Source organism: Natrix helvetica (assembly GCF_964273705.1).
Source record: "Natrix helvetica genome assembly, chromosome: 8".
NCBI lineage: Eukaryota > Metazoa > Chordata > Lepidosauria > Squamata > Natricidae > Natrix > Natrix helvetica.
The window spans coordinates 4,721,995-4,746,964 of NC_138559.1; the positions used below are offsets into that span (position 1 = coordinate 4,721,995).

At 44.9% G+C, this 24,970-nt stretch overlaps 1 protein-coding gene across 1 annotated transcript in view; it reads left to right on the plus strand.

The window, feature by feature from the left end:
• Positions 1 to 24,970, plus strand: part of GPAT4 (glycerol-3-phosphate acyltransferase 4) — a 63,932-nt gene that overhangs the window by 20,945 nt on the left and 18,017 nt on the right. Inside the window, exon 2 of the mRNA XM_081961061.1 lies at positions 5,447 to 6,229. Within this exon, the coding sequence (XP_081817187.1) occupies positions 6,065 to 6,229 (165 nt within the window). The 5' untranslated portion in view covers positions 5,447 to 6,064. The remainder of the gene's footprint in view (positions 1 to 5,446; positions 6,230 to 24,970) is intronic.

Genomic DNA, 24,970 nt, shown 5'->3' on the forward strand with positions numbered 1-24,970 from the left:
AGGTAAAAACCAAATTAAACAACCCCTGTACAATTTATAAAAATTAAAAAACAAACCTTAAAACCAATCTTAAAAATTTAGAAATAGAACTGAGGTGGGATAGGTGGAATTAGGCCAAGCCGGCTAAGCATTTCCCCCCCTTTCCTCCCTCCCAATTCACCATTTAAAGCTTTTATACAATTGCTTTTACCAATGCCAACACATATAAATATCATTAACATTATCCGTTAACATTTCTTTGGTTATTATTGAAACTAATTAAGAATTATTTATTACGTATATCACATCTCCTCTCATCCGGCACAAGAAGACTTACATTTTTATACATAATAAACAAGGATTTGTTAATAAGATTTATAAGTCTTTTTCCCAGGTCCCAATTTGCAATTTATATCCAGATGGCTTTTACTAGTCAAAATCATTATTTCATTACTATTATCATTATTATTATAGGTAACTAAGGATTATTTATTGTTTATGTCACCTCTCCTCTCGTTAGACCCAAGAAAAATTTACGTCTTTATAACAAAATCTAAACAAAAGTTTATTGTTAACATTTATTTTAAAAAAAATTCCCCCTAGGTCCCAATTTGCTATTTATATCCAAATTGTTTTAACTGATTAGAGTTATTATTTCATTGTTATTGTCATAATGTATTACTTTTTAAAGAATAAACATTTAAAAACAATCTAAAAAATATTAAGGTTCCTACCTATTAATCACCAAACCTTAATTAAACTTTTTATCATCAACATTCATTATCAACCTGTATCTTTCCAGTAAAAAAAGAATCTTGTCTCTTTTGCCAGTTGTTGTGTCAATCTTCTTATTAATTCCTTTATAAGGTTTTTATAAACTTCTCTCCGCACTTTTTTGCTTGAAAGATCTCTCAAAAAACCTCGTTGCCCTTGAACTGGTATTAAGATTAGCATGTCTTTGATTAAACGTATTTCTGAAACAGTTTCTCTTCTTAGTTCCATCATCATCACTTCCCCCCCCCCTCTGTATCTTGAAAAAAGGAATAGAGCTCCTGCATATCAAATTCACTTTTCCATATTCACTTCTTTCCATTTTCACCTAGGTTTGCTTCATCATTAAATTCATCTATCTTATCCTTATCTTCTTCATCTTCATTCATTTCTTTATTTTTTGGGACTCCAACTCCATCATCCTTTATTGTAGGAGATAGTAGTCTATCCAACTTCTTATCAAATCTCTCAGATCTTTCCGATAACTTTTGAATTTCAATCAACAAATCTTGAAGACTCAGTATTCCCTCATTTGAAGATTGGTACATGTTTCCAAATGAAAAAAAGCAGGGAGAAAAAAAAGAATTTCCTTCCCTTGCCAAGAGTGTTTTAAAAACAAAGGCACCTGTAAAAACAACCGTACCCTGGACCTTATCAAATCGCACAGATAAGCTGCAAAGCTCTCCGTTACAGCGTCAGTGAAATCGGAGACAAATGATACATTGTTTCAAAGAGAAAAAAAAACCCAAGTTCTAACTTCTGAATGGCAGATTCAATTCTTCTCCTATTTATCTCAAGCTTATGGGAAACAATAATCTTTAAAAGTCTTTAATGAAAATTAATGAGAAGTAGTAAGAATAATTATTAGAATAAAAAAGGTTTAGTTCCAGCCAACAGATAAGGCAGCAGAAAATAAAGAGGAAAAAAAAACAGTTCGTTCACTTACGAAGAGAAACAAAAAGTGTTAGTCACTTCAATCCACAAAACATTGTTAATAGGGAAAAAAAAGAAATAAAAGCTTTCCAAGGCAGTCCCATAAAGATAAATTCCACCACTTTATTCTTTCCTTAAAGGACTAATTTATCTTTTTTTAAAAGTCCCTTTTGGCAATCATTCTCAAAGAAAAAAGCCTTACCAGATGAACTCACTTTCAGCTGCCTTCTTTCGAGCCGTCTCTGACTTTGTCAGCACGGGGCTGTCTGTTTCCCTTGGGTCAATCAGGGACTTTGCGATGTCCCTGAGACCAGCAAGGCTTTGTCTCCCTGTTCGCCGTCTCTTCGGCACAGCTTAGGTCCGTTTGGACCATGTGGCGATAAAAGTATCAATGGCGGTCTCGGACAGTCAAGACCGCATGTTGTCACGTCGCAATGTTGGCTCTCAAGTTTTTGACTCTTAAAGTGGACTTTCTGGTGGCCATCACCTCAGCCAGGCGGATATCCGAACTACAGGCTCTGTTGGCCAGAAAGGATATCTGCGTGTTCCACCAGGACAGGGTGGTACTAAGGTTGGACCCCTCTTTCTTCCCTAAGGGGTGCTCCTGCTTCCATCGCTCGCAGGAATTGATATTGCCCAATTTCTGCCCGGACCCCTCTCACCCATTAGAGAGGAAGTGGCACACCCTAGACGAAGTGGCACACCCTAGTCGTAAGGAGGGCTCTGAGGATTTACCTCAGAAGAACCCGGCCGAACAGGAAGTCTGAAGCTCTGTTTGTCTCTTTCCAGCCGGGATCCCTGGGGAACAAGGTGACATCCACCACCATAGGCAGGTGGTTAAGAACCTGTATTGTTACCGCCTACCAAGCTGGGGTCTGCAAATACCGAGCTCTATTACAGCACATTCCACACAAAGCGCAGCCATCTCAATGGCCTGGGCCACCCAGTCCTCATTGACTGAGATCTGTAGGGCAGCTACGTGGTCTTCCCCCTCACCATTCGTGAGGAACTACAAACTGGACTCCTTTGCCTCTACAGAGGCTTCATTCGGGCGTAGGGTGTTGCAGGCTGTGCACAGGGCAGAGGTGATGCCTCACCAGGCATAAAGTTTGTGCAAGCTCTTACCTCCCTAGGGACGTGCAAGCTTTGGTACGTCCCATCCTGGATACTCCTCCCCTCACTATGGAGAAAGGGCACTGGTACTTACCTGATGCGCCTCTTCTCATAGTGGGGGAGGAGTATCCAGCCCCTCCCTGATAGGGTTATGTAACATGAGCGGTTCTGTTGAACAAATAAATAAAGGTTGAAATTAAGATAAAATCTGGAGTGGATGACACAGCGAGTCGGATAAGTTCTTCGCCGATAACTGGGTGGTACCTGGTGACCAGGGCATGGCCCAAAGAGCTTATCTGATTCAGCCCAATCAATGATAGGACAAGGTCAACCCACCCTGGATATTCCTGCCCCACTATGAGAAGAGGCGTATCAGGTAAGTACCAATGCCCTTTTTGCTTCTGCCTCTTAATTGTCAGCGGGAACTTCTTGGATGGGAGCTCCACCTCTGGATTCCATTCCCATGTGGTTTCTGTTTATCTAATGTTTGCTGTGAGTAAAATGCAGAGTTTTCTATAAAAGGAGCTAAAAAATTTTTTTCTCGGGAGTGAAGCGCTTCATGGATTATTAGATTGTACTTTTACATTACGTTCAGCCATGTCTAGAAATGTTTTAAAGGAGGATTTCCCGATCGGTTCATTTGGGTTCAGATTCAGCATGTGTTGATTATGTGCACTTTTGGGGTTTTTTAAAAATGTATTTAGCTATTCCTTGTACATCTTTCCTGTTGATTAGCGTACTTCCTCAGGGCAGTCTTTGTAGAAGGAAAAAAGGGAATAGCAACTTTGAAAATTCCTGGTTTGTGACAACGTCTGTGATTCAGTGGTGTGGCGTGCTAGTGTTTTCAATGTATTCTGGTGGTTTAGAACACAGATCCCTTCACCTCTTTTCTCAGGATTGTTCCCTCCATAATTCCCTCAATACCGTCAAACAATTTACTACGTCTGCATTCTCATTGTTCCTATCACCCATCTCCTCCCACCTATGACTGTAACTTCGTTGCTTGTATCCTTATGATGTATATTGATTGTTTCCTAGGATGATTTGATTGCTTATTTGTACCCTAAGACTATCATTAAGTGTTGTACCTTATGATTCGTGATGAATGTATCTTTTCTTTTATGTACACTGAGAGCCCATGCACCAAAGACAAATTCCTTGTGTGTCCAATCACACTTGGCCAATAAAGAATTCTATTCTATTCTATTCTTATTCTGATCCCTACTCTTCTTCTTCTATTCTATTCTATTTTATTCTATTTTCTATTCTATTCTATTGTTCTTTTCTATTTTAATTCTATTCTATTCTTATTCTGTTCTCTATTCTTATTCTAATTCTAATTCTATTCTAATCTAATCTGATCCACAGTCCTCTTCTGAGACCACCAGGAAAAGATCTTAATACAAGGCATCATTGCATGAGATCCCTCTAGAAAATTTTGGGAGTTGAAGTCCGCCAGGCTTAAAGTTCCCAAGGCTGGAGACACCTGATCTAGAAAATAGAATAGAATAGAATAGAATAAGAATAGGGAACAGAATAAGAATAGAATGGGCTTTTTAATGCTTTGAGGGAGTGTATTTCACTCATATCCATACGGTTTGCCTTAGTGACTTTTTCTTTTTAAAGATTTTACAGTATTTTTAAAAAGTAGATAATACCTTCTGTTGTTGATCAGCAATGTAAAGTTGTGGTCATGTTGTCTTGAAAAATAATCCTGGGAAATAACCTCTATTGGTCTTCTGACGCTGCTGCCCTCTAGAATTGTACATTCTGAGTGTCTCTGCCGATGGAAGTTGCAGTCCCCAAACATTAGGAAGGTGGCAGATTGAAGAAGGGGGTTCTGTGGGCCCAACACTTTTTGTACTGATTAGGATTCTGTTGTTACTGTGACAGCCTGCCAGTCTTACAATTAGTCACTTTGGCCACTTTGACATGCCACAGTTTCCTTCTGTCAAATAGCTTCCCCAAATTAAGGGGAGATTCTTCTTTTTAAGACCACAGATGAGTAACATAAATACCGTTGAGTGCTTAAGCTAGGAACACCCCTTGTGAGTCCTTGGATACTAAAAGGGTTCCTCAGTTCTAAGCAGACCTTACTAAGCTTGTGACGTGCTTTGCTTATCCTTGATTTTTACCTTCGCTGCCTTTTGAGTGAGAAACTGCTGCCACCATCTGTTCTTGTAGGAGAAGTGTGTCAGCGTTCCAAAAAACACCCCCAACGAAATAAACTCCCAAGTTCCACTTTATTAGAGATGTCACATTGGCACATCTGGGAAAACCTGAATCTGAAAACTTCCTGGTTTTCCCACCCAGTTGAAAGTTCAAGACGCTGCCCCAACACCCACAAATCCATCACATGGTCCAATCTTTCACTGCCACAAAGACAGATTCCTCCCATCCACATTTGGCCAGGTGCAAAGGCAAAAGCGACCTTGACTTTCTAAGAAGAATGTTGTTATGGCTACACATCACCCAACTCTGTATAATCCCCCTCTCCCATTTTCCCACAGTAGAAAGTGTGGCAGGCCTGAAACCCAAAAAGAAAATATGGTTTGCAGGTCTGACAAAGTGGTGATGTGGCCTCACAGTACTTCCTTTGTGGTTGTGCTGAGAGTTTTATTTGTTTTTTTTTTCCTTTCTCTTTCCTCAGGTAGCAACTGGGATCTGAGAACGCTGGACTTTTAAGAGCATCTTCCATGGACAAGAGGACATCTCGCAGCTTTCGGCAGTGGATGGCATCTAGAAGGATTTTTGCCACAAGTTTCACGGGAGAACCGGAGCTGGCTCTTGTGTCCCGGGGGAAGGGCTCTAGTTTTACAAAGCACCAGCTTTTCTGCCAATGCAGAACAAGAGAAGGAGCACATCTTCTTGCAAAGTGACATTGTGTACTTCTGAAAACTCAAACAAGACTTCTGCAGGCATTTGGAGAGCTGTTTTTGGTCACGCTTCTCCCTGCCCTTCCAGTGGCTTGTGCAACGACACGTTGTGTAACCATCTTACCCCTAGCCAGTCTTCCCAGTCTCTGTTTGTGCTGTGGCCTCTTTCCAGAGTAGATCATGGGGGTTCTTGGCCACTCCAGGCCCAACGGAAGCAGGGTGTGAACTCTGAAATGGCCCCTGTGATAGGCCAGAGACCTGCTACACACTCAAGGTTGTTGTTGGTGGACGGGAACGGACTGACTGCCTGCCCAGGGCAGCTTCTTCCTGCCTCAGGAATTTACAGGGCACTGGCCTAGCGTGGCCCAGCCTGCCCTCTTTCCCCCTTCATCATGTTTCTACTGCTGCCCTTTGACAGTTTAGTAGTTAACCTCTTGGGCATTTCCCTGACTGTCCTCTTCACTCTGCTTTTGGTCTTCATCATTGTACCAGCCATCTTTGGAGTTTCCTTCGGCATCCGCCGTCTCTACATGAAAACCCTTCTACAGATCTTCCAGGTGAGTTCACCCTGTTTTGACATTCCTGGGGGGTTGGGGGGAGCCAACCTGAGGCTGGGTTGTGCTAGCAACCAGCATAAAACGAATGAATCAGCTCTTGCGACACAGGTCTTGTATGCTGGACTAGGAAACGGGGAGTTTCAGGCAAGTCCAGCTGTACCATGGGTTGACAGCGTCCCTGGAACTTGTGACGTAAGGACAAATGAAGATGTCCCTGGCAGGCAGGTGCAGGGCGTTGCTTAACCATTAACATTTCCCCTGCATGGGGATTGCTTTCAGGTCAGAATGAAGTAGCAGCCGTACAGATAGTAGCCAACAGCAGCTCTTCTCCTACAGCTCAAATTCGGACTTCAATTGTTCTGATCTAGGCTTCCCAAGAGCATGAAGCAAATTCCTTGTCCCAACAAAAAACCCTTTTATCAATTGACTGAGAATTCTGCTCATTCACATCCAGCAAAGTTTTTCAAGGGAGGATTTACAGTCAAGACTTGGCTTGGAGAGCTGCCAGTCCGATACCTGCAAAACTTGGCAAGGAGTCTCAGGAAAGTCACAAACCAATTAAGCGAACTAATTGTCTCCTGCAAACTCCACTCCCCTTTCGCTCCTCTATTATTTCCTCTGTGAGGGGCTATTCATCGTCTACCTGTTCTTTAGCTGTTCCCTTGGTCTGACAACTCTGCGTATGTGCACACTGGGAACAGGCTCCAGCTGTTCAGCTGCCTCCCTGATGTCTGACTCTGAAGGCAGCTAATAACTGGCAGACGGCTCTGGCCTCCTCTCTGCCTCCAACACCAAGCCCTCATCAGAACCTTCCCCAGACTCCAGGACTGGCCCATGTTCCTCCCCCAACCTCCTCACTTGGCATTGGCGGGCCACAACAGTGATGTAGACCAAAAAGAAAGACAGTGGGCAGTCATAAGCTGGCCTCGTAACCATATTCTCTCCCCTCCAATCACTTTTCAATGATGGAAGGGGGGGACACATAAGAACAAGTTATACATCATGTCGGGGGGGGGGGGTCACCTTGAAGCTGTTGCATGAAATAACCTCCCTCTTTTTCCCATTTTTCACTTTCTGGAGGGCTGCCTCGCGTGAAAACTGAATGCGCACCCTGGGACCCTGTACATCCGTTACCACTGTTCATTAATTCTACCAGGGCCTTGCTTGGTGCAGTTGCACAAACAGCTGCACCTAGGAAACCAGTCACTGGGAAATTATCTATCCCTTTTCCTTTCTTATTCCTCCAAAGCCCTCATTTCAGCCAACATCAGAATACTTATGACAGTTGCGAATCTTAACTTAAAATATTGTTTTTTTACTTCAGTTTCCTCACTGTTCATTATTTTTGAAATCATCTAAAATCAAATCATTGTACTGCATAATAGATTAGGTCAAAAGCAGGTCCTGTTAACGGGTTAACAGTAATTAACTATGAAAAAATAAAAAAATAAGATGACTGTTAAAAGTTTGATAGCAGGGTGCTTTTAGAGATTTTCTTTGGTTTCCTTTGAAAGGAAGTTGTGAGAGCAGTATCTTAGGCTTCTTTAAAAAAAAACCATTAGGGCACTTGTGGTCAGAATTTCCATGCAGAATAACTCCAAAATTCCTTTCATGGCCTGGCCCACCTTAGTTCAGATTCTTACCAGCTTATTGTGATTGTTTAAACAAGTACAAATTATTAGTACAATTCCATTTGTATTATCAACGTAGAACCCGGTTCTCCATTTTAGTGTCCATCTTTTTACATTGTAAAGAGATAATTTAGGAACCTGTCATTTTTGTTTGTACCACTCCAGATAATAGAATTGAATAGCATAGCATAGATGAATATGAATATGATAGAAAATAGAATAGAATAGAATAGAATAGAATTCTTTATTGGCCAAGTCTGATTGGGCACACAAGGAATTTGTCTTTGATACAGATGCTCTCAGGGTAAATAAAAGGCAAGATACATTCGTCAAGAATCATAAGCTAGAACACTTAATGATAGTCGTAGGGTACAAATAAGCAATCAGGAAACAATATCAATATAAATCATAAGGATACAACCAACCAAGTTACAATCCTGCAGTCATAAGTGGGAGGAGATGGATGATAGGAACGATGAGAAGACTTAATAGCAATAGTAATGCAGCCTTAGTGAATAGTTTGACAGTTGTGAGGGAATTATTTGTTCAGCAGAGTGATGGCTTTGGGAAAAAACTGTTTTTGTATCTAGTTCTCTTGGTGTGCAGTGCTCTATAGGATCATTTTGCGGATAGGAGTTGAAACTATTTATGTCCAGGATACAATACAATACAATAGCAGAGTTGGAAGGAACCTTGGAGGTCTTCTAGTCCAACCCCCTGCCTAGGCAGGAAACCCTATACCGTTTCAGACAAATGGCTATCCTACATCTTCTTAAAGACTTCCAGTGTTGGGGCATTCACAACTTCTGGAGGCAATCTGTTCCACTGATTAATTGTTCTAACTGTCAGGAAATTTCTCCTCAGTTCTAAGTTGCTTCTCTCCTTGATTAGTTTCCACCCATTGGTGGAAACTAATCAACTAACATGATGTCCTTACCATTGCATAGTAGCCATCGCTGGCCAGAATTGCTTCTTGATCTACCCTCAGGTGCCTTGGAGAATAGTTTGACTCCCTCTTCTTTGTGGCAACCCCTGAGATATTGGAACACTGCTATCATGTTTCCCCTAATCCTTCTTTCTATTAAACTAGACAAACCCAGTTCCTGCAACCATTCTTCATATGTTTTAGTCTCCAGTCCCCTAATCCTCTTTGTTGCTCTTCTCTGCACTCTTTCTAGAGTCTCCACATCTTTTCTACATCGTGGTGACCAAAACTGAATGCAGTATTCCAAGTGTGGCCTTACCAAGGCATTATAAAGTGGTATTAACACTTCACGTGATCTTGATTCTATCCCTCTGTTAAGCAGCCTAGAACTGTGTTGGCTTTTTTGGCAGTTGCTGCACACCGCTGGCTCATATTTAAATGGTTGTCCACTCCAAGATCCCTTTCACAGTTACTACTGTTGAGCAAGGTACTACCCATACTGTACCTGTGCATTTCGTTTTTGTCTAGTTGTAGAACCTTACTCTCTTCACCATTGAATTTCATTTTATTAGATAGTGCCCAATGTTCAAGTTTGTCAAGATCCTTCTGTATCTTTAGCCTATCTTCTGGAGTGTTGGCTATTCCTGCCTGGTGTCATCTGCAAATTTGATGAGTTCCCCATTTATTCCCTCATCCAAATCATTGATGAAGATGTTGAAGAGTACTGGTCCCAAAACAGAACCTTGGGGTACTCCACTGCATACCTCCCTCCATGAAGATGCAGTTCCATTGAGGACTACACGTTGAGTGCGGTTGGTCAGCCAGTTATGAATCCATCTGGTGGTGATGCTGTCTAACCCACATTCTTCTACTTTATCTAGTAGTAGGTTATGGTCTACCTTATCAAATGCCTTACTGAAGTCCAAGCAAACTATATCGACGGCATTCCTCTGGTCCACTAATTTTGTCACATTTTCAAAGAGTGCAATAAGATTAGTCTTGCATGATCGTTTTTTGAGAAACCCATGTTGGCTTTTGGCTATTACTTTGTTTGCTTCTAGGTGTTTGCTAATTCTTTGCTTGATTATTTTTTCCAGAATCTTTCCTGGTATTGAGGTCAGGTTGATAGGTCTGCAGTTTCCTGGATCTGTTTTTTTTTCCTTTTTTGAAGATGGGAACCACATGAGCTCTTTTCCAGTCCTCTGGTAGTTCCCCGGTGCTCCAGGATCTCTGAAAGATATAGTTCAGTGGTTCTGAGATCTCGTCTGCCAGTTCCTTCAGAACCCTGGGGTGCAACCTATCCGGTCCTGGTGATTTGAACTCGTCTAGGGTAGACAGGTGCTCCCTATTTCAACTTGTGTTCCTAATCTGATTTTTGTGGTGCTGTTTTTGATAGGTTGGACTGTTTTATCCCTTTGTATAAAGACAGATGCAAAACATGAGTTAAATAGTTCTGCTTTCTCCCTGTTGCTTGTCACCTTCTTGCCATTTTCTCCCAGCAATGGACCAATTGTTTCCTTAACCTTTTTCTTGCTTTTAACATATTGGAAGAAGCTTTTTTTGTTATTTTTTTACTTTTGTGGCAAGCCTTTCTTCATTGTGAGCCTTAGCTTTCCTCATCTTTACATGCTCGGGCTATTTGCTGATATTCTGCCTTAGTTATGTCCCCCCCGCTTTCCACTTTTTATACTTTTTTGTCTTTCAATTTGCCAGAGAGTTCTTTATGCAGTCATGCTGGTTTCTTTTGGGAGCTGTTATTTTTCTTCTTCATTGGTATTGTGTTAGACTGGGCTTTTGTAATCTCCCAAGCTTTGTAAATTTCCCAAGCTTCTTGAATTGTTTTCCACCTGAGGATTCTCATCCATGGATTTTTTCCCAAGCTCTCTCTAACTTTATTGAAATTAGCTCTCTTAAAGTCCAAGACTCTAGTTTCACTTGGTTCTACTACTTGTGTTTGCATAATGTTGAATTCCAATATTGCATGGCCACTTGCCCCAAGGATTCCTGTGGCTGCAACATCTTCTATCATTTCCTCTCAGTGAGAATTAAGTCCAATATGGCTGATCCCCTTGTTCCCTTCTCTACTTTTTGCGAAACAAAGTTGTCTGCTAGGTTTGTTAGGAACCTGTTGGATCTTCCACTTAGTGCAGAGTTTGTTTCCCATTTGATGTCAGGGTAGTTAAAATTCCCCACTACTATTGTGGTGTGCTTCTTACATACCTTAGTTAGCTAACTAGCAAAAAGTTCATCTACTTCCTCTGCTTGGTTGGGTGGCCTGTAGTATAGACCTATGGCAATGTCATCCCCCCCCCCAACCTTTAATATGGACGCAAATGCATTCAAAATAGTTCTTATCATTGTTGTGCTCTATTTCTGTAGAGAGGTAATTATTTCTTATATATAGTGCAACTCCACCTCCTCTTTTATTTGGTCTATTTCTTTTAAATAATTTAAATCCTTCTAGTTATATGTTCCATTTGTCGGTTTCATCTCACCAAGTTTCTGTAATGGCAACAATATCGTATCTGCCCTCTTTTACTTGAATTTCTAATTCGCCCTGTTTATTCCTCATACTCTGTGCATTGGTGTTCTGACCCCCCCTCCGTCCGGTAATGAACGCCGACACAGGCTTAGCTGTCTGCAACACTTTATTGACAATACTACAATCTTATTGGCTTAAAGCCCAAACACGACTCACAGACAAGATGTTGGCAGCAACCCAGACTCCAACAGATACAGACAAGAGCTTCTCCAGCTTGTTACAAACAGAAACACAAGGCAGATCAAAGAGTTCTCCAGATTATTATGAATGGTTGTTGTTAGGGTGTAACCAACAAGTTGGGTAGACAATATATTGCACAAGGCATGTTATGTATCTTTAAGAGAGGAGCTCTGCTAATTAGTAGATTACAGCATTTAAATTGCAGCTGATGTTGTTGCTCTCTCTCTCTCTCTCTCTCTCTTGATTGATGTATGATAACTGCTGTCTAACTGTTACTACTGTTGCTATTACTTACTGTGTGTAAGTTATTTGCTACTTGTATCCAAGTTATCTTGGTAGTATTGGACTGTTTTTTCTGTGTATGACTTTTTGGCTGTGTTTATGGATCTTGCTATATTCTTCAAAAAGTAAAGTTTATTTTGTTACTTTACTATCCATTATTCAGTGTGGTTGCTTTATCTATCGCACGCTGCGTATACTTTACAGGGTTGCTCTGTTATAACCTCGACCTGGGGTTCATTGCTAGTGCTTAATCGCACCAGTACCTAACATTGGTTATGGGCCCAGACGCCCTGCCTTAACCATAATTTTTTTTTTAAGCACCACTTTTTGGATAGTTTATTTTTGTGAATATGGCACAAGAACAGTCTGCTGCACTCTCCATGATTACCCGGTTTGATGGAACCAACTATGTTTCCTGGTCCTTGAAGTGTTCCCTACTTCTGCGTAAAGAAGGACTGTGGTCTGTGGTTCAGAACCCACCAGATGTTACAGATTGGGATCCTGCTGATAATGAGGATGCGAAGAAGATTGCACAGTTTAACAGGGACAATGAGAGAGCTCTCTGCATTATTGGACTAACACTGAATGACCAGCAACTGGTCCATATTCGTGGCGAAGAGTCTGCTGCTAGGTGTTGGAACACATTGTGGAGAATTTATGTTCGGGACAGTGTGGGTGCTCATATTCATCTCACACGGAAACTGTTTAGAGCCCGTTTGCAAAAAGGTGGTGATATGTTGGCTCATTTAGACTTCATGAAGAACACTTTGCAGGATTTGCAAGAAAAAGAGTTGATTTTTTCTGAGCTTCAACAGGTGTATATTATTCTATCATCGCTTGATGAAAGCTACGACTCTTTTGTTTCCTCATTGGAAGTTCTTTCACGAGATGAACTGACATTATCTGAGGTTACCGGGAGATTGCTTGAAGAGTCCAGACGAAGAGAGGATAGAGTTCAGTTCAGAGACAATCAATCACAAGAAGAAACACAGTTTTCAACTGTAAATTTTGTTAAGAAATGTTATTCTTGTGGTGGTAAGGGGCATATTGCTAAGAACTGTAAAAATAGCAAGAAAAGGAGTGTTGCTAATAGTAAAAGAAAAAGCAACAATGTTACTGTAACTGTAGCTAAGGTAGATAAGGCTGTAAACCATAGTTTCTGGGTGGTTGACAGTGGCGCATCCCATTTTATAACTAAGGTTAAAGAAAGGTTTGTTACTATGAAGGCTAGCAAACAGCACATTTCCTTAGCAAATGGTTGGAAAATTAAGGCTTCAGGTGAAGGTACAGCGTATTGTCCATGTATTAATGAAAAATTGGAAATGTTATATGTACCTAAAATGAAATTTAACCTATTATCTGTAAAAGACCTTGTGAAATGTGGGTTTACAGTAACATTTAAGAATGATAGATGCATTATTGAAAAGGAAGGTAATAGTGTTATTGCCAATTTGGAGAATAATTTATTTATTCTACATGAGAACTCTTTAAATATTGCGAGTTCTGAACCTGGTTATAAGAATAAACAGCCCCATGATAACTGTATACATCTACTTCATAGACGTTTAGGCCATGTAAATTTTAAAATGGTACGTCAAACTGTTATTCTGTCTAATGGAATCAATTTGAAACCTTGTTCAAAATATCTTAACTGTAATGCCTGTAACCAGGCTAAAAGTAAGGTTACCCCTGCAAACCGGTTTCAAGGATTCAAGACATCTAAACCACTGGATGTAGTGTTTGCAGACCTAATTGGCCCTAAGAAACCTAGCTTAGGAGGTGCCTGCTATATACTCAGCATTATGGACCATTATTCTAGGTATGGTTTCTGTTATGTAATGAAATCAAAGGTAGAAACTTTCCAACATTTTACTAAATGGTTAAAGTTTGTTGAACGTAAGATGGATAAAAAAGTACTTTGCCTAGTCACTGATAATGGGTCTGAATTCACTAATCATAGGTTTACATCAATGTTGGAGAATGCTGGTATAGAACATAGGCGTTCTGCCCCCTACAGGCCAGAACATAATTCATTTATTGAAAGACGTGGTCAATCATTGCAGGCAATGACCAGAACTATGCTGGTTGATTCTGGTTTGTCAGAAAAGCTTTGGGGTGAGGCTATAATGTGTGCAAACCATATTCTGAACATAGTAGTTAACTCAACTACTGGTAAGATTCCTTATACTCTTTGGCATGGTAGGAAGCCTGATTTGAGTTATTTACACACATTTGGTGTCCCTGCTTGGGTGCATATTCCCTCACAGACTAGACGGAAGGATCAAAGCAGAGCTAGGAAGATGGTTTTTGTTGGGTACAATTCCAATCATAGATCGTTTAGGTTCTGGGAACCTGGAACTCGGAGAATTATGCACAGTGCTAGTGCTAAATTTTCAGAACATGTTGGTTGGGAGAAGCTAGAACAAGAGTTTCACAAGGTTTGTGATGATATAGATGTTGATCGTTTGGTTAATCATGATACACCAAATGAGCAGTTAGAGAATCAGGATGGTCCATCTATTACTCTGAAAAGGGAGGAAGATGTAGATGTAGAATCTACTCGTGAGGTGGAACAGGATGATTCTGCAAGTCCTGTATTGCCTAGGAGGTCTACTAGGGACAGGCATCCACCCGACAGATACCAAGCCAGTGTAGTATTGCAAGTTAGCATAGAACCTTCTAGTTTTGCAGAGTTAAGGCTGTATCCTGAAAAGGAAAAGACATTGTGGAAAACAGCTATGGAGGAGTTGAAATCCTTACAGGAATTGAAGGTTTATGAAGAAGCTAGGCTCCCTTCAGGGGAGAGTGCAATTGGCTGTAGATGGGTGTTTAAAATAAAAAGCGATGCTGCTGGCAATGCTATTTATAAGGCTCGTTTAGTTGCTCAAGGGTTTTCCCAAACTGAGAGGGATTACGATGAGGTTTTTGCTCCGAGCTTGAAAGCCTCTACGTTGAGGGCAGCATTGGTGTGGGCTGCTAAGTATCGGTGTAATGTTACCCATATTGATGTTGAAACAGCGTATCTGCATGCTCCATTGCAGCATACCATTTATATGAAGATGCCACCAGGTGTGGATTCTAATGGCCAGACTGGTTGTTGGAGACTTAAAAAGAGCCTTTATGGTTTAAAACAGTCCGGTTTTGAGTGGAACAGATGCATAGTAAATGAACTAAAAGCTATGGGATTTATTCCAGGTTTGGCTGATCCTTGTTTATTTAGACGGGTGAAAAATGGTTTGATCTCGTTGTTGCTTTTGTTCACGGACGATATAGCTATTATTACTAGGTCTGAGCAGGAAGCTATTGACATTGTTTCACAATTAGAGAGTAAATTTAAAATCCGGAATTTGGGTGAAATTAAGCATTATCTGGGCTTAGACGTGGTTAGAACCAGTAAAGGTTTTAAGCTGTCGCAGGCTGGTAAAATTAATCATTTACTTAAGAAATATAGCATGGAGCTATGTAAGACTGCAAAGACACCAATGGCATTGGAGTTTAAACCTGAGGTTACTGAGGGTACTGGTTTTGATAAGGGAATCTATCAATCTTTGATAGGTAGCCTAATGTACCTAAGTAATTGGTCTAGACCAGATATATCATTTAGTGTGAACCAACTGGCTAGATTCAATGATAGTCCTTCAGAGAGGCATTGGCAAGCAGCAAAGCGTGTGCTGCGTTATTTGAAGAAAACTATCCACTATGCATTGTATTTAGAACCGAATAGGGATTTAGTTTTGACTGTTTATGCTGATGCGAATTTTGCAGCTGCTATAGATAATAGGAAGTCAACTTCCGGCATAGCCTTTATGCTAGGTGGTGTACTGATTGGATGGAAGTCGATACGACAGAAACACATAAGCTTATCCACAATGGAAGCTGAGTTTTCATGTTTGTCGTTGACATGTACTGAGCTGATATATTATAAGCAGTTGCTTATAGATATGGGATTAAGTATCAATGAACCTTTTACTGTTTATGAAGATAATCAGGCAGCAATAAAAATGGCGACTAGTTTAGCTATTAAGACGAGATCGAAGTATACTGATTTGAGGTATCTTAATGTTCGACAAAGCATTAAGGATGGCCTGATAAAGTTGGAATATTGTTCAACTGAAGACAATTTAGCAGACAACTTCACTAAGGCACAAAGTTCAGTGAAACATACCTCATCATGTGAAGGTTATCATTTTACATTGTGAGTGGATATATTGATCTACCCAAAGGGGAGAATGTTAGGGTGTAACCAACAAGTTGGGTAGACAATATATTGCACAAGGCATGTTATGTATCTTTAAGAGAGGAGCTCTGCTAATTAGTAGATTACAGCATTTAAATTGCAGCTGATGTTGTTGCTCTCTCTCTCTCTCTCTCTCTTGATTGATGTATGATAACTGCTGTCTAACTGTTACTACTGTTGCTATTACTTACTGTGTGTAAGTTATTTGCTACTTGTATCCAAGTTATCTTGGTAGTATTGGACTGTTTTTTCTGTGTATGACTTTTTGGCTGTGTTTATGGATCTTGCTATATTCTTCAAAAAGTAAAGTTTATTTTGTTACTTTACTATCCATTATTCAGTGTGGTTGCTTTATCTATCGCACGCTGCGTATACTTTACAGGGTTGCTCTGTTATAACCTCGACCTGGGGTTCATTGCTAGTGCTTAATTGCACCAGTACCTAACAGTTGTGTCCTGCAAAAAGCCTCCTCCCAAAGTCCCTTCTTATATACGCTCTTGGGAGAGGCCACGCCACAACCACCTGAGCTTGATTATCTCTTAGGAGCTTGTCTCCGGAGCAGCTGTTGCCTTCGTTTCTCCGCCCTTCTTAATCTTGCGTCAGGGACAAACTCCCTCCGATCCTCCCCACTGCTCCATGCCTCAGGCGCCTCCTGGTGGCCAACCAGCCTCTCTGGTCCCTGCTCTGCGTCTGAACCCTGCCCAGGGTCCTCCACCTCCTCCATAGCTGACTCATAGGGTTCTTCGCTATCTGAGTCGCTCAGCAGCTGCAATGGATCCTGCTGGGTCACAACACTTGGTGTATAGACATTTGAGTCCATTTTGATTGACCCTATGTTTACTGTCTACATAACCTGTGTTATGCCTGACTGCCCCTATTTTCTTGCCACTTGTATGATTCATGCACATGGTATGGCACTCACTATTAAATGCTTCGTTTTGCTTGACAGCGGGAGTGATAATCTTATCTGCACAAACATCTGTGTTACATGCACTGATAACCCTATGAATTTTAGATTGCTGGGGACAGAAATGTTCTGTATCAATTAATTCTCTGTCCCCACTGTTCAATTTAAATGTTTATCCAGAAAACCTCTAAATTTAATGCCAAGTAACTCAGTCCCTTTCTTGGATGGGTGCAAACCATCTCTTTTCCTGTACACCGCTTGGAGAGTCCAAGCAATGGGTTAATTCAGTCTGCTTGCCCTTAGGACTGAGGAACTTTTTTTCCTTTAGCCACACCTCCTGGTGTGATCAATCCCCAGAATTATTCCTCAGTCAGCCCGTTTGGACGTAATTAGCTAGAGCTCTGAGCTGAATTAATCCTTTTTTGGCTTGGACTCTCTATTTGCGTTTTTTTCTCCTTTCCTGATATTTCCCCAACATTGTCAGACGTTTTCCTTCTCATTGCTGCATTTCTCCAGCAGATTCTCCGTTCTTGAAGGCCAGGAGGTAAGCTGGAAGGTGGGGGGGGGGGTGCCCCTCAGCCGATCTCTATGGGACGGCTTCGGAGGCCTGCCGCTTGTCGTTTAAAACGGCGCGGCTGCAGCGGCGAGGTTCCTACTTCCCCAGGCCCCTCGTTTGTTATTTTAGACGTAGTTTTTTCGTTCCCCGGCCTGCTAGAGGACCTCTGCCGCAGGGAGGAGTGAGCGATTGTCGCCATTAAGGCATGTTCGCTCCTCGCTCTCCCTTCGCCCCCACGCTGTTGCGGCGGCCATTTTAGGCGTGAAAAAAGCGCGCTCCTTTCTGGCCGCCATTTTGCATCAGCCTCGTTATCGGGAGACCGCTGGAGGTGGCAGGGCCTGGCAAGGGCTTCCAGGCTGGGGCCACCACCTTCGCCTTTTATCTATTTTTGCGAGAGGTGCTGGTTCCTGGGCCATGCAACGGTCATTATACCGGCTCAGGGAGGAGGCCTTTGTAAAGCGCAGGCCAAAGCCTTTTTTCTCTAGTCATTCTCCTCCCTGCCTCTCCTTTGGGGCCTTGCGCCTAGGTGCAAGCCCCAATCCTATCCCTGGGCCTCCGACTGGTATTAAGCAAGAGACCTTTAATATGTATTGAATGCCTTGAATCCTTTACTGTGCATTTAGCAATTTTGACAAATTGTTTTTGTTTTTTTCCCCTTGCAGCAAACCAGTCTCGTTCTACCTTTACTGCCTTGTCATAGCCTTGCTCCATCTTGTGTGGTCATTGACTATGGACCTGCCCAGTCCCCCTGATTCCCAAGATACTAGGCCAAGCCTCTCTCAGGCCCCTAGCAAGGGTTCCTCCTCATCGGGGAGTGGGGGTGCGGGCAAGAGTGGTGGGGGAAGTTCTGGGAAACATCGTTCCAGAACCCCTTCAGTGGCTGAGGCCAAGGATGCTGAAAGGCGCCAGCGGGCCCTTGACAAGCAGTTTGAGAAGGCCAGACGCCAGGCAGGCAGGGAGCAGTCCCATTCCGGAATTCCCCCCTCCCGGGAGGATCTCCAAATGGTTCTTGCCGAGGAGGTGGAGTCCCAGGACCTGTCCCCAAACAGGTCATTTGCGGAGCCGGCTTCCCCAGCCCCCTCCTGGGCCTGTGAACAAGCTCCTCCCCCTGGGGATGCTAGCTTAGATGAGATGCCGGGTGAGGCTCAACCCTCTCTAGAGGAGGGCCTAGATCCTGATTCTGATCCAGAGGAGTCTCCACCAGGATGTGTCTAAGATAATCACGGCTTCTCAATACGCTGCTGACGCATCTCTCAACGCCACCAAATTTGCCTCCAGGGCGCTGGGATCTAATATTACCTCTTGCCGCCTGATCTGGCTCCGGCATTGGCAAGCGGACGAGAAAAACAAATGGAAACTGGCTTCCGCCCCCTTTAAAGGGTCTAAATTGTTTGGCGAGTCCCTGGACCCTCTCCTCATTGAGTCCAAAGACAAGAGGAAGGTCCTCCCTTCGTTGAACAAGAAGCAGGAACGCAAGGCCGCTCCCTATCCCAGGAGGCAGTCCTTTCGTGCCTCCGAGCCTTCCACCTCTGCCTCTTCCTTCTCTCCCTCCAATAGGTCCTTCGGTCAACAGGGCGACAGGTCCCAGGACAGGGCGTCCTTCCGGGACAGAGGCAGGCAACAGTTCGGCTTCCGCAAGTATAACCGCGGTGGGGCCTCCAACAGGCTGTTCTGTAAGTCAAAGTGACTGCCCGAACTCAGCTCCCATCGGGGGTCGGCTCCAGCTGTTTGCCTCCCACTGGGCCCAGACCACCGAGGATGCCTGGGTCCTACAAATAGTCAGGGAAGGCCTCTCCCTGGAGTTCCTATCCCTCCCTCCCCGGAACTTTATCCGGTGCCCCGTCCCTACCTGCCCTCAAAAGAGGGAGCGCATGGACCAGGAAGTCAGGCATCTCTTAGACATCAGGGCCGTGGAACCCGTCCCCCCGGACGAGGAGGGGAGGGGGTTTTACTCCATCCTCTTCCTGGTACCAAAGAGCTCGGGGGGGTGGAGGGCCATCTTGGACCTCAAAAACCTCAACAGGCACATTGCCTACCGGAGGTTCAAGATGCAGTCCCCGCAGACCATTCTGGCGGGGATTCGACAGGGAGATCTCCTCACATCTATAGATCTAAAAGAGGCATACCTCCACATCCCCATCCGTCCCCAGCACAGGAAGTTCCTGCGCTTCTTTTATGCCGGTCGCCACTTCCAGTACAAAGCTCTTCCATTCGGCCTCTCGTCTGCTCCTCGGATGTTTACCAAAGTTCTGGCGGTAGTGGCGGCTCAGCTAAGACGTAGGCCTGTAAGGCTCCAGTGCTATCTGGACGACATACTTATCCAGTCGTCGTCCAGGCAGCAGGCCTTGCGGGATCTTCAAACCACCATGAGGTCCCTCAGGAATCACGGCTTTTCTCTAAACATAGAGAAGAGTCACCTCACTCCAACCACCAGACTTGTACACCTGGGGGCGGTGATAGATACCAACTTGTGCAGGGTTTTCCTCTCCCAAGACAGGTTGGACGGTCTAAGGTCCATGACCCACAAGGTGATGCACATGAGGCAGGCTCCAGTCGTCCTTCTGTCGCAGCTGCTGGGGAAAATGATCTCCTGTATCTCCATCGTGCCGTGGGCCCGCCTGCATTCCAGGGCACTCCAGTGGCTGCTGCTACCGCACCAGAGGGCATCCAGGAGCAACTCGCCCAGGCCGATTCGCATTCCGCCGGAGGTGAAGAGGTCTCTCCGCTGGTGGGTGTCTCCAGCCGTCCTCAAGGGCCACCTATTCAAAGAGCCCGAGAGGTTGATCATCACCACAGACGCCAGCCTCTCCGGCTGGGGAGCCCACATGGGTCCCCTCGTAGTCCAGGGCAAGTGGTCCCAAGTGGAGTCCAGCTACAGCATCAACCTACTGGAGCTGAGGTCCGCTCACTTGGCCCTACGCCATTTCCGCCGGTCTATCCATCGTCAACATGTACTTCTGATGACGGACAATGTGACCACCAAGGCGCACATCAACCGCCAGGGTGGCACCAGATCCAGAGCACTGATGAGAGAGGCGGAGTCCCTGGGCCGCTGGGCGGAGTGCCATCTGGAGTCCCTCCGCTCCGACCACATCTCCGGAGTGGACAATACCCAAGCGGATTGGTTGAGCAGGACAACCATAGATCCCGCGGAGTGGAAACTGGACCCTTGCCTGTTCCACGAGCTGTCCAGCAGATTCGGAGCTCCAACTGTAGACCTGTTCGCGTCCAGGGACAACAAGCAGCTCAACCGCTTTTACTCCCGGTTCTTCACCCCGGGGACGGAGGGGACGGATGCCCTGCGTTGCAGGTGGCCCCGCGAACTACTGTATGCCTTCCTTCCTCTACCTCTCAACTCATCTCCAAGGTCATTGCAGAGGGGGCAGAAATGCTTCTAGTGGCTCCACACTGGCCCCGCAGGTCGTGGTTCGCCGACATGGTCCACCTGTCGGTGTCTCCTCCGTGGCGCATTCCTCCGGACCAGATCTCCCTCAGCCAGGGGGCCGTTGTTCATCCAGAGCCCCAGTGGCTCCAGTTGGCCGTCTGGCACTTGAGGGGGACCAACTGAAAGGCGAAGGCCTGTCAGAGGAGGTAGTGTGCACCATTCAGGCGGCTAGACATGCTTCAACCACCAGAATTTATGACGTGTCTTGGGCCGCTTTTGCGAGGTGGTGTGAGGAGCTACACATCGAACTGGCGACCGCACCTGTTTCCAGAGTCCTCGACTTCCTTCAAGCGGGGCTCAACAAAGGCTTGGCCCCAAACACACTTCAACGCCAGGTGGCGGCCTTGTCCACTGTCTGGTCGGGCGATCCTCTTTTGCCTTTCAGCAAGATTCCGAGGGTGCGCCTCTTCCTCAAAGGCGCCTCTAATCTTCGCCCTCCCACCGTTCATCGCTACCCTACCTGGCAGCTGTCCGTGGTCCTACGGGCCCTTTCTGGCCCTCCATTCGAACCTCTACGCACGACGTCCCTTCGATTTCTGACGCTGAAGACGGTCTTCTTGATAGCCATCACGTCCGCTCGTCGGATTTCCGAACTGGCGGCCCTGTCTGTTCGCCAGGACCTGTGCGTCATCCATCCTGACAGGGTCATATTAAGGCTGGACCCGACCTTTACCCCTAAAATAAATTCGTGGTTTCACAGGGCGCAAGACATTGTTTTGCCAAATTTCTGCCCACATCCGTCGCATCCCAGAGAGCACTCCTGGCATACTCTTGATGTCAGGAGAGCCCTGAAGGTCTACATCGCTCGCACTGCAGAGTTCAGGAAGTCAGAGGCTCTCTTCCTCTCATTCCAGCCAGGTTCCCTGGGGAAGAAGGTCTCTTCCTCCACGATTCGCAGGTGGCTTCGAGCCTGCATTGCGTCAGCCTATGAGTGCCAGTCCAAGGCTGTCCCACGCGGCATTACCGCGCACTCCACACGGAGCGCTGCTACCTCTGCGGCCTGGGCCACTCAGGCCTCGATTCTGGACGTCTGTAGGGCCGCTACGTGGTCCTCTCCATCACCTTTCGTACGACACTACAAATTGGACATTTTCGCCTCGGCTGAGGCGTCCTTTGGCAGGCGTGTGCTCCAGGCGGTTGTGTCAGAGACCGAATCCCGGGAGCCTTCTTCTGCCCACCCGGATGGACAATAACTTGGGTATGTCCCATTGCTTGGACTCTCCAAGCGGTGTACAGGAAAATGACCATTGGCTTACCTGAAGGGTCCTTTTCTGTACACCGCGGGAGAGTCCAACCCTATCTGAGGCCGGGATTCGGGTTCTTCGTGTCAACAGTACATCATCTTGGATGCTTCGCTCCGTCCTCACGAACTGACTCTTTCTAATAATTCTGGGGATTGATCACACCAGGAGCTCTCACCCTGCCAAATTCCACGGTTCCTCAGACTTCTCTTCTCCTGCAGGATCTTTGCGGTGGGGGGGGGGGCTGATAGCATGGCATCTCCATAGAGTGGAATGGCCGAATTGGACCCTAATTTCTGCTTGGAGAGCACAGATTAGAGATTCTAGACAGGTAATCTGTCTATGTAGACTAGTAATTTGTTTACAAAGGGGACAGTATACAAATTTGAAGAGTACTGTGAAAGACAGGTGCAAGACAGCTATTACATTGAACTAAATCGGTCATTTTGAAATAAAATAAAATCACAATTTCAAGCGCACTAATCCAGAATGTATTATTACTATTTTGGTTTATGGACATATGATTCTACCTACTCCTCCTTGTCTCTCTGCTTCCCCCTTTCCAGCCAGTAGCTCCAATCACCAGCCACAGGAAAGTTCAAATGAAATGGAGTTAAAGGGCCACTACCTACTCCACTTTGTCTCTCTGCTTCCCCCCTTCCTGCTAGCAGCTCCAATCACCAGACACAGGAAAGTTCAAATGAAAATGAGAATGTGAGGGATCTGTAAATATTTTCACAGTTCTCTTTTTGACTCGTGCAGTGTACAGTATTCCATACTAAGAAGAGAAAATAAATAAATAAATATCCCTTTAAAAATCCCAACTTTGGTGATTGTTCCTTAAATTGCCCAGCTGAACTAGGTCTTACTTCTTATCTTCTTGTACTATGCTTCCTTTTGTGTCACTTGTGCAATGCAACCATGCTTGTTTTGCATAATGTACTTTGTAGGACGTAGTTCAGAATGCTACACTTGGGACTGGAAAATCTTCCATAGTTATCTCTCTAGCTACCATCCAAGCATTGCTTGTGTTCTTTTTCTCCTAGCCCAACTTGTTTTTCCTTCTTTTCAACGTGAAAGTAGAGTCTGTGAAGGAATAGAATTCTGCACTTTTTTTGTTAGGTATCTATTTCGTATTTCCTCCAGGAGCTCCAGGTATCATCCCTTGCTTTGTGTAGTACGGTGTAGGCATGGCTGTGCATCTAAGGTTCTTGCTTAGGTCAGATGGGAAGTAGGCAAGTAATAGGGGGCAACCTTAGGGGTGAGCCTGACCTTTATATAATAATGCAATGATAGGTTAGTTTCCAGGAATTGCTTTCAGGAGGCGATGTAGATGTTGCGATGTGAAATGAAGGAGTTTGGGCCAAAAAGAAAACAACCCAGAGAGGGACCAAGAAGGGAGAGGGGTAGGAGAGGACTGCATGCACAGGATATTCTGAATCAGCCAGGTAGAAATGCCTCTTTTCCAGGGCGCTGCTCTGGAGAGTCCAAAGAAGGGTTAAACACAGCCAATCTGCCCAGAACTGAATTGAAACTTTAAGCCACGCCTCTGGTGCCGACTCTCCTCAGATTTTTTCAATTCAGCTAGCCCAGTAGACGCTTTAAGATTTTCTCCAGTTCTAAGATTGATTCCTTGGACTCTCCAGAGGAAGAATAATTTTTTAAAACAGCATATTTAAGAATTTTTAGAGCAGGCTGGTGAGTTTAAATTTAAGTTTGTTTTTTTCCCTTTTTAATTGGGTTTTTCTCACCCTTTCGGCTCTCCTGGAGTCCGGGGCTTTGCTCTGGCTCCTAGAAGCCACAGGCAGCTGTTGGGGGAAGCGTGTGGGTCGGAGTGCCGACGCCAGCGCTGTTGGGGCACCCCTACTGGGGGCCGATTCCCACTGGAAGCCCTCCGTTGCAATTTGTGCTTCTAGCAAGTCAAATTGCTGCGTGGGCTCCCAGGGCAGCCATTTTGGCTTCTTCCCTCTTTAAATTTGGCGCGCAGAGCTCCGGTGAGTTCCGGCCGCCATTTTGGATTGCGCAATCTTCCGGCTTTACTTTTAAAAGTTTTTTGCCGCAGCTGCCTGGTGCCTGGCTCTTTGCAGGAGCCGTGTGGAGTCAGACTTGGCCGGTGTGACCGGCGACCTGGGCCCCAATCCAAGCAAGTGATAGCGGCGTGGGATCGTGGCCTGCTGGGTCGCCTCCCTTACTCTCCTGCAGGCGCTGGGAGCGAATTCTGCTCGCGCCTAAAAGATTCCAAGCTACTTCAGGCCTTGCAGTTTCTCTGTCTCCTCAGGAGCATCGTGCTGCGGTGGGCTTTCTGGAGGTGGTGAGTGGTGGTTTTCCCATCCCCCTACTGCCCCAACCAGTGATTGTTACCATGGCAGATCAGGCCCCTGAGACTTCTGAGGGTGTCTCTTCCAGAGCCCCTGTAAGACAGGCCGGGAAAGCAGCCAGGGAGGCCATTAGAGGGAGTAAGCCTTACTCCAGGCATGGCCCCAAGCAGGGCTCAGGCCTAGACAAAGATGCATTAAGGCGACAGAAGGCCTTAGAAAAACAGGTTTCCAAAGCCCAACAGCAGGCCCAATCTTCCCTTTCGGTGTCTTCTGGGGAGCCCTCCAGGGAAATTCCTCCAGCCCAGGGAGGCCCCATTTCTGATAGTGAAGAGGAAGGGGATTCCTTGGCCATGGCAACTTCTCCAGGCCATTCCATGGCTGATCAGGCTGATCTCTTTGCCTGTCCCTCTGATATGGAGGAGGGACCAGCTCCAATGGGGCCCTTAGCCCCTCAACAGCCGATCCCCGGGCCCACTC